This window comes from Gambusia affinis, linkage group LG04, assembly GCF_019740435.1.
Source record: "Gambusia affinis linkage group LG04, SWU_Gaff_1.0, whole genome shotgun sequence".
NCBI lineage: Eukaryota > Metazoa > Chordata > Actinopteri > Cyprinodontiformes > Poeciliidae > Gambusia > Gambusia affinis.
In genome coordinates, this window is record NC_057871.1 from 27,950,070 (window position 1) to 27,960,307 (window position 10,238).

The 10,238-nt window shown below is 40.0% G+C and overlaps 1 protein-coding gene across 1 annotated transcript; it reads left to right on the top strand.

Moving 5' to 3' along the window:
• Positions 1-1,538: 1,538 nt before the first annotated feature.
• ears2 (glutamyl-tRNA synthetase 2, mitochondrial) lies at positions 1,539-10,186 on the top strand. Its single transcript, XM_044115664.1, has 10 exons — positions 1,539-1,912; positions 2,708-2,863; positions 3,514-3,703; positions 3,805-3,955; positions 4,074-4,395; positions 4,834-4,942; positions 5,112-5,265; positions 6,826-6,956; positions 7,029-7,164; positions 9,605-10,186. The coding sequence occupies exons 1-10, from the start codon at positions 1,726-1,728 to the stop codon at positions 9,698-9,700; spliced, it is 1,632 nt and encodes a 543-aa protein (XP_043971599.1). The 5' UTR covers positions 1,539-1,725; the 3' UTR covers positions 9,701-10,186.
• The last annotated feature ends 52 nt before the right edge of the window (positions 10,187-10,238 follow it).

Here is a 10,238-nt window from a genome sequence, read left to right on the forward strand (position 1 = left end):
ACCAAACTAGGATTCAAGGTAGTGTGACGATGCAGTCACAGCTGGCTTTTCGGCAAATCAGTGCTACTGAGAAAGAGAGCAAAAAAAGGAGAGAGGAGATTAGTGTTTCACTTGGATTTATTCTGAATGCTGAACAGTAATCTGTCACCACACCCACTGCAGTCCCAAGAAACACCAAAATAAGGGTGAACTGGTCTGACGTTGATTACAGATGACCGTGATGGATAATGCCTTTATCGAGCTATGTGCCTTTCAAACAAGTCTGTGTTGTTCTTTCATCAAAACTGAATCACAGAAAAATGCAGGCATGCTCTGTTAGGGCTGCAAGGAAAAGTGTTTAACCCCAACATTTGAGGGAACTTTAAATTTATTAACATATACAAACACACAACCACACACCCATACACACCACATTGCGAGCATACCCAAATCAAGTTTAACAGGTTTTCCTCTCTCATAACTTAATAAGTTGAGGTCTGTATTACAGTAGACTTTTGACTCATGGTTCCTGACATGGGTAATAGTGGCTCACTGTGTTGTGTTCTGGGTTGTTTTGAGGTTTTTTCAGGTTTGACTATTCTGTGTTCCTCATGTTCTTTCATTTGATCAGTCTGGTTTCTGTTTTACTTTTTGTTCAGTCCTTCTTGGTGTTCATAGTTGTGTTTATGTCTGGTTATTCTTTGCTACTCTAGTTTAAGCATGCTTCTTTGGTCTTGTTACTCTGTAGGGTTAGAAGAAAATGTTGTAGCAAATTGTTAGGTAGCCATGAGTTATGTGATGATATCCCAAGTGTTGAACGTCTTAAAGAGCACCGTCCAGTGCCTCAACCAGGAGTGTACAACAGCTACCAAGAAATGGTGGAGGAAGTACTCAAACACTGTACTTAAGTAAAAGTATCACATTAACATTTTTACAGTTAGTAAGTCATTGCTTTTCAAAACATTGATAGTTAAAGTACTCATTGAATGTATTCCCTAAAAGCAATGGTCTAGATTATCATTAAGTGTGCTTATTTATGTACATTTTCTTTGCTACATCAATAGTGTTGTGACATTTCACTGAACAGTGCTGCAAATAATGCATGTTTTGAACCCCAGTGTCCCACCACATGGAGTTGTCTTTTGAGCCAATTAACTTGAATAAGTCACTGATTACTTTCAAAGTAATAAACAAAACAAAAACCGCAATATGTGACATGAATGCAACATATAACACATATAGGTGTACTGGAGTAGAAAGCACAGATACTTAATGAAAGAAGTCAAATGAAATAATAAAATACAGTAAAAGAGTTAAAAAAATAAATATAATGTAGTATAATATAAAACAAAGCAGTTTCTAAGAACACTTTTATGGGCTTTTAAAGGTAACATGCCAGAATATGGCAGAAACGCAACGCATTGATAAATCTTTTTTACCCATATCTCTCTGCAGAGAAACGAATGCAACGTGGTGGCTTGCCTTCTGGCGCCCTCTGAAGGGAGAAGCTAAAAAATACGAACTAGGCCATAAAGAGAGCTGACCGCTCGCTAGATGGCAGTATTAGGAACATTAGTGGCTTCTCCAGTCGTATTACGCACAAGAAGAAGAATATTAGTCACGTTTAACCCAAACATTGACAGAAAGTAGAAGCCAAATGGGAGCTTCTGCTAAAATGTGATCATGTTCTCTTTCACAATGTGTGTATTTTTGGTTGTTAGTTAGTAATTAAACCGTTTTGCCGCCATGTTGGTGTGGTTGAAGACCTGCAGACAGTGTTTTCTGCGGAGTCCTGTTCTTCAAAGAGGGTTTCAGCCTGTTCCAGTAGTCGGACACAGACGGGCTGAGCCCCAGGTAAACTCAGCCGCTGTGTACCGATGGTGCTCCACCGTTCAGGGCGAGGTTAGGGTCCGGTTTGCCCCCAGCCCCACAGGTAAGGTCCACAGTTAACGTGGAGTTATTCTATGTTGGGAGATCATAGCAGTTACTTAATCATCCTCTTTGTGTATAGTAAAGTATACACCTATTAAACAACATGCTTATAATGTTCAGTGTAAAACTTGGGAGTTTCAGGTTGTGCCAAGAGTTGATGTATACTTCACTTTTCCCACATGCAAGTTTACACCCTTATTCTAAAATTAATTTGTTTACATCATGTGGTGTTATACGTGTAGTTTTGTTGTTTTTTTCGGCCGGGACAGGGGACAAATCTAATTCATTTTGGCATACAACTGTAACATAAAATATGGTAAAAGTGAGGCGCTGTGAATTCTTCCTGCAGATGGACTATATTTGCGTGTGTGCGGATTAGTGGGTTTATATGTGTTATTATGTATTTCTACAATAAGAAGCACATTACATATATATATATATATTTTTTTTGTCTAAATCTTCAAAATTTACTATAGGCAATAACTTAGTTAAGTAATTGTCTTTAATCAAGAAAAAAATTGTTAAGTACTTCTGAAGTTCTTAGCTAGATGAATATTTACTTAGGAAAATGGAATCATTTAATAGGTTTGTAGACTATTTTAATAAAAGCATGGTGCATTGTATGTTTTATGAACATGTGGAAATTTAGACTTCCAGTCTGTTTGGAAAATGAGAGATTTCTTTTATGAAAACCTCTTTTTGTCTGATTTAAGAACTATATTTTTTTATTCATAACCACCTGCTTATATATCTACTTAACTATGATGTTCTGGTTCTTGATTGCTGTGGTTTACAGGCTTTTTGCACCTTGGAGGTCTCAGAACTGCTCTCTACAATTATATTTTTGCTAAGAAATATGGAGGCCAGTTCATCCTGCGACTGGAGGACACGGATCAGAGCAGGCTGGTTCCAGGAGCAGCAGAGTCCATAGAGGACATGTTGGAGTGGGCTGGTAAGAGGTTTTTCAAACAATTTGGATTGTTTCACACAGTGCGGTGTGAAAGCGAATGAAGCGGAGCAGCTGAAAATATAACAAATGAAAGACCTAAGCTCAGTGGTAGGGCCGCTAGGGCAGTCTACCAGCAGCACGCTGTGATTTTTGTGTTGGACAAAATGCTAAAAGTTACAAAAATTTTGAGGTTGATGAGCAAGCATCATAATTTGGAAATAATAGCTTGTGAGGTCAATGCAAGCAGGTACAGCTCAATTGGTTCACACCTTCTCACACCCAGTTCAGTATGTCAACTTTAAACCTAGCTTAATCCAGCTTTAATGTCACTGTTACTGGTATATAAAAACCCTTTTTTAAAACAAACAACACTTAGCCTGGTGGGGAAGTAAGTATAGCTTAGTGGCCCACCAGACTTCTAATACATTATGGGGAAACCCTAAATTTTAGTACCCAATTAAACCGAGTCTACCGGAGGATCAGGTGTGAAAACAACCTTACCACTGTTTTAGCAAAGCTATCAGTACAATATGGTAAAGACAATTAAAAACATTAACTTTGGAATCGATTTCTGTTTGTTGTACAATTTTAAACCCTTATTTTATCACTATGTAAAGGACAGTCTAGTCTCTAGTGTCTGTCTCCACCTGCAGGTATTCCACCAGATGAGAGTCCTCGACGGGGAGGGCCCCATGGTCCATACCTGCAGTCCCAAAGATTACACCTCTATGATCAGACTGCCAGGAAGCTTGTAGAGAGTGGTCACGGCTACTACTGCTTCTGCAGCCACCAGAGATTGGAGCTGCTGAAAAAAGAGGCTCTAAGGGCCGGGCAGACACCACGGTACCTAAACGGTCCCGAAAATTTGTTCCTGAACAACCAAAATGGATCAAAGACGTCTGCAGGATTTTTGCACAGAACTGAGTGTTCGCCTGTTTCTACAGCTACGACAACAGATGCCGTCACCTGCGAGCGGACCAGGTCCAGGAGAAGCTGGCTCAGGGAGCTCCGCATGTGGTCAGGTTTCGACTGGAAGCCGGCGTCGAGCCTTTCCAGGACCTGATCTTCGGATGGAACCGCCACGAGGTGGCCCAGGTCGGTCTGGAAGGGAATTCACCATGAAAGGTGTAGGTTGGGAACGTCAGCACGCTGTTACTCTGGACCTGGAGGACACCAAAATACATTTCTTCAACCTGTTTATTCTTATTCTCAGGTGGAGGGCGATCCAGTTGTGATTAAAGCAGATGGCTTCCCCACCTACCACCTGGCCAACATTGTAGACGATCATTACATGAAGATCAGCCACGTTCTGCGAGGATCCGAGTGGCTCATCTCGACCTCCAAGCATCTCCTCATGTACCGCGCGCTGGGATGGACGCCGCCCACCTTCGGACATCTGCCGCTTCTGATGAATAGTGACGGCAGCAAGCTGTCCAAGAGGCAGGGGGACATATTCATTGAAAACTTCTGTAGGCAAGGGGTTCTCCCTGAGGCTCTGCTGGATATCACAACCAACTGTGGATCTGGGTTTGCCTGTAAGTGACAAAGGGCGACATGTAACAGTTAGGGGTGTCCCGATACAACTTTTTCACTTCTGATACGATATCAATATCGCAGCTTTGAGTACTGGCCGATAACAATATTGAAAAGACATGATCAAGTGATATTATTCAGAGAACAATAGTCAAAAACAATGGGTAAGAGAATAACTGACTCATTTATTATTAACTAATTAGTCTGCGTGCGGAATATAAGTGTTGATGGTTAGAAATGCTAGGGCGGATTAAATGCTGGAGCAGAAATTTTAGATGAAGGCCGATATAATCCGATACTTGCTTTTTGGCTGATATCAGATCAGTTTTTGATATCAATATCAGATCAGGATCACCCTAGTAGCAATAAGCTAAAGACAAGTGCTGTCAATATTAACTTAATTTAAGTAATAATTATTATTTGTTTATCCATGTATACAGCCAATCGAATGGGACGGAGGTTAGAGGAACTGATTTCTGAGTTTAATCCTTCGAAGATCACAACTCACTCTGCTTTGTTAGACCTGGAGAAGCTACCAGAGTTCAACAGGTGGGGGAGAAATTAACTTCATACCAATCTGTATTAAATCCATCCAACCATATTACAAAGACAGTTTTTAAATTTTAAGTTATTCTGGAAATTACTCAACCGGAAGTTTTTGGTTTTCTGAAGAATCATAGATTTATTTCTCTCCGTTTCTCTTTGGGACATTGGACAGAATTCATCTGCAGCAGCGAATTGAAGATGAGCAGAAGTGTTGTGTGCTTATAAAAGATCTACAGCAGCAAATCCAGCAGATTTACGCTGCAGAGATCCAGGATAAAGAAGTGCTTGAAGGAGATTATATTAGACGTGTGCTACATCTCCGTAAGGTAATCTCGGCTACATTTGCTTTATTTCTCCTGAGCGGTACGCACAGCCTGGTGCAATTCAGTACGCTATTTTATCTGTTTTATTGTAATGTAAGCTAATCCTTTATGTTCACATACATGATGTCTGTTAATTTTTGTATTGTTTTTTTTTTTTTTTTTGAGAAACTGAAAGCTTTTTGCATCTTCCGAAACCTTCTGTTGTGCAGGATTTTGTGTATCAGTCAGCTACCTCAGTGAACAACGTTGAACTTGCAAAAGTTCAGGCTTATCCAAGGGGTCACGGGGGTAGCAGCTTCAGAAGGGAGGCCCAGACTTCCCTGTCCCCAGCTACTTGTTCCAGCTCCTCTGAGGGAATCCCAAGGCATTCCCAGGCCAGCCAAGAGACATAGTCCCTCCAGCGTGTCTTGGGTCTTTCTTCTCCCAGTGGGACGTGCCCGGAACACCTCACCAGGGAGGCGTCCAGGAGGCGTCCAGGAGGCGTCCAACTGGCCACCAGGAGGCGTCCAACTGGCCACCAGTTGAGGTGGCCAGTTGAGGGGCCACCTCAACTGGCCCCTCTCGAAGTGAAGGAGCAGCGGCTCTACTCTGAGTGCCTCGCGGATGACTGAGCTTCTCACCCTATCTCTAAGGGAGAGCCCAGACACCCTACGGAGAAAATACATTTCGGCCGCTTGTATCCGTGATCTCGTTCTTTTGGTCATGGCCCAAAGCTCATGACCATAGATGAGGGTGGGAACGTAAATCGACCGATAAATCGAGAGCTTCGCTTTTTGGCTCAGCTCTCTCTTCACCAAGACAGACCGGAACAGTGCCGACTTCACAGCAGACATTGGGCCAATCCGCCTGTCGATCTCCCGCTCCCTTCTAGAAAGTGCGGTTTGATTGATGAGATGGAAATGCGCAATCAAACCAAAAAAGTGAGCTTTGATCCACCTAAAAATCTGGACCGTGGTTCAGTTGAAGTGAACTGAGGCGCGGTTCAAATGCATGTGTGGATGCAAGTGGACCGAAAGCCATCCAAAAGCAGGAAGTGGACTACAGTGCAGGGCATTCTGGGTCAATAGAGCCAAAATAAATGCACTAGCAGGAGAAGTAGCTTGTGGTCTTTTAGAAAATATGAAAGAGAGATCCTACAACTGCTAAAATCTGACATAGTCCATTTCTATTTATGTTTTGTGAAGAAGGAAGCTGTGTTGGCCTTCTTGTGAGATTTTTGTGTCGTTTCCCTCGGTGGTTCTTGATGCAGTGCCACCACAGGCGAGGAGGGGAACAGGTCTTTCAATAAGTTTTGATTGTTTGACACAGTGCAGTGTGAAAGCAAATTGCACAAGTTGAAAATGCAGCAAATGTTGCAATTTTGGTCCCCAATCAAATCTAGGCTGCCACAGTATCAAGTGGGAAAATAACCTTAGAGTGAGATAGATCTTTAAACTTCAAACTTTATGAGATAGATCAACATAAAGTTGCATATAGTTTATTTTGTGATTAAAATTTTTTTTCAAGACATTGCATGTCTAAAGTAATATCTTCAGTAGTAATGTATTGCTTTCTCTTCAACAGGGTCACATAACTTCCTTGAAGGAGCTTGTGAGTCCAACCTATTCCTATCTGTGGGTGCGCCCTTCCCTCTCCATCCAGCAGGTGGCAGCACTGACCAAGGAGGCTTCTCATATTGCGTCATTAGTTCTGAGGTTTGAAAGCAGGTCTTTACTGCATATCAGCAGTGTTTTGTCAAGTTTATGAATATTTGTGTGTGTGTGTAGGTTAATAGAAGGGCAGGGAGAGGAGCTGTCAGTGGACCAACTAGCCAAAGATCTAAAGAGTTTGCCTAAGCAGACCAAAGCTACCAAGTACAGAGAGGTGATGAAGCTGCTGCGCCTGGTTCTCAGCGGCCTGCAGGTACCAGTCTACGTTGTTTTGAGCTCTAAAATGCATGTTTTGTGTTTAACGGATGTTGGCTGATTCAAACTGAGGCTAATAAGACCCACACCACAGAGAGCTGCTCACTCTCATGATGCATTGGTCTCAGAGTTTCTGCCAATGAGTCATTTGTCAGCCTTATGAGTAAAGTCTAAAATCTAACCCATGAGTTTTTTTTTATGGTTTGTTTGCGTGTTAGCTATACTGGTACATTTAAAAAATTTTGAATATTTTGTAAAAGTGCAATATTTCTTCCCCAACATCTCAGAAAGGGAAGCTCGTACATTTTATCTAGAATTGATATGCATATATTTCAAGCCTTTGCTTCTTGTAATTTAATGATTATGGCTCAGGAAATTAGAATACTGTGAAGACTGTCTTTCTTGGAAACTGGTGGTGTCGCACACTGATCAACTGATGAACACAAAACACCTGCAAATTTTTCCTCAGCCTTTGAGCGGTCTCTCAGTCTGGGTCAGTAGGCCACACAGTCATGGGAAAGTCTGCTGAGTGGATAGATGTCCAGAACACTCAAAGACATACCTGGAGTTGTTCTTTGATTCTTATATGCATGTTTGAGAAATCCTAGCAATAGCAACCATTCAGCTTTGTGAAACATCTGGTCCAACCTGGCTCCGCCTTCGAGGACAAAGCTCTTCCTCACAGCTGCAGGATTAATGTTGAACTCAGGGCTGCCTCTGACCTGCCAGCTGTGATCTTGACTTCAGTATTTCCAACTTGGTACTCAGAAAAGGTTTCTTCTAAGTTGAAATGAAATGTAGCATCAATAGACCAGAGGTCACCAACTCCAGTCCTTGAGGGCTACCATCCTGCAACTTTTAGATGCATCTCTGCTCCAAAATGTCTGAATTCCCTCACCAGACTTTCCTATCTACCGGTACATTTATTTGTCAACGGTCAATAAAAATTTCAGACTTTGATTCTGTTTTTAGCATTTGTGTCACTTTTTCTAATTGTATAGTTTATTAGTATGTGATATTTCTAATTTCTTCCATCCCCTGTGAAAATGTCAAATTTTCTGTTACAAGTTATGTTATGATAACTAGGGGAGATTTTACACATAAATCTACTTGAATACTAAAACACTGATAAAAAGCATTTTACATGCTGAGGGGGTAACACAAAAAAAAAATTTTTGTGCTTTTTTGTCACAGTTAAGCACTTGAGATTACAATAACAGAATTATAGTCTGAGTAAAAATTAAATGTGGTTTTTAAAGAGGATTTCATTGTTTAAATTAAATAATTCCACCTTTAGGTGACTAACCACATATTTTTAGAAAGCTGAGGAAGATTTTATTAATATTATGGATTAACCGATTCATTTGTATTTTTTTTTTGCTTCCGATACCGATGGTTTAGCATCGGTCGATATCGATCCGAAACAGAAAAACAGCACTGAATTGATTTAAAATGTTTCCTTTTTAAAACAGACATTAATATACTGAATTGATATCATGCACAGGTACAATACACTTATAACTTTAAAGGTTTGGCCCAACATGTAAAAACAACACACCTTTGAAGTCTATTAGAGGGAAAAAACTGTTTTTACTGCACTCTATTTAAGCAATAAGTGGTGAGGGTCTAACAATGAATCTGATAGACTAGAGTAAAACTGTGTCAGGTCTGAAGCTTGTGTTATTTTGGAAATGATATTTTCTGAGAAGCACAGTTCCAGTGGTGTGATTTTTATAATGTTATTGGGTATATCTTTGACACCATCGGGGGCAGCAGGAAGTTTTGTCATACAGCCATATTTAAAACCACCGCAAAAAGACGAAGATTTTAATCTGACTTCAGAAGTCTGTATTTTACAAAGCAGTCTTTTTTTTTTCTGGCTTCTGCATGTTTCTGAAACAAGAACAAATTTCAAATGAATTAAAAAAATATGGATTTGCGTATAGAATCTCTCTAAAATGAGATTGTTACAAATTTAAACAATATTTGGGTTTTTTTTTGTGATCTTTGCATTTAAGTTTGAAAATAACCCTGACCCTGTGAGACTTTGGATGTCATTTAGACTTTTTACAGACCAGGGGTTTCATTTCTGCTATTATTCTTCTAAAATTGCATATTTCAAACTTTTTCAGCACTTTGGTGAGCTGACACATAAAAACTAAAAAAAAAAACTAAAAAAAAACCATACATTATGTAACTTTTTTTAATTTCCATCTCTTTCATGACTAAGCAGAATTGTCATGTCTTGCTTTATAAAGACATGACATGTCTTTATAAAGCACACAGAGTTATTTTGTAAACTCTGTGGCGACTCTGTAAAGCGGCATATTTTCAGGAGGGTTACCAAATGAGGAAGTTGCTTCTGATTCAGTTTCACAATCAGTATGGTATTCTGAGAAAACCTAACTTACCTCCATTTGTTTTCCTCTGCGTTGCAGCAAGGACCCAGTGTTGCTGAGATGATGGTGTCTCTGGGCCCCGCAGAGATCAGACATCGATTCCAGAAGCTTCTGCTGCCTCCAGATTCCTGTTAAAGATGGTTCACAGATAACCTCTTACTCAGCTGGCTAAACTGTTCTGTATGTGGAGAAATACAAAACTTACATCAAACTTGATTACTCCGTCAAACTTGAAAGACACTCAGCCGACTAAAGATTATAAATATTTGATTTGTGTGTAGTTTTTTTTTCTAGAAAAAGACTATGCACACCTGGATGGGAAGTACCTTGGTGTTTTTTTATGTAAATGTTTTACTTCAGAAAAATAACATGTGTATGCTCCACTGATTCCAAATGGATGGAATAATTTGTTTTAATTTGACAATATTAACAAGAATACTGACAAACGGTTTTATTGTGACTGTTTTCTGGCTTTTGAAGGCTACATTCTTTTAGATGTTGCATCATATTTATTACCACAGAGGAACAAGAAGTTGTGAATTACAGATAAAGAAAAAATTCACTGAAACTGTGAAAAACTTTGAAAAAGGGTAAAATAATAAAGAAAATGCTTCAGTTGGATTCATTCTATGGAAATTCTCTCAAACGTCAATTTGTGTCACGTTATCCACTC

What these genes read in the sequence shown, in the direction of transcription:
- ears2 (XM_044115664.1), top strand. Translation starts at nt 1,726, where the DNA reads ATGTTGGTGTGGTTGAAGACCTGCAGACAGTGTTTTCTGCGGAGTCCT. An exon ending in AAGCTACCAGAGTTCAACAG is followed by an intron (nt 4,943 to 5,111) that starts GTGGGGGAGAAA and finishes GACATTGGACAG; the next exon opens with AATTCATCTGCAGCAGCGAA. An exon ending in GTGTGCTACATCTCCGTAAG is followed by an intron (nt 5,266 to 6,825) that starts GTAATCTCGGCT and finishes TCTCTTCAACAG; the next exon opens with GGTCACATAACTTCCTTGAA.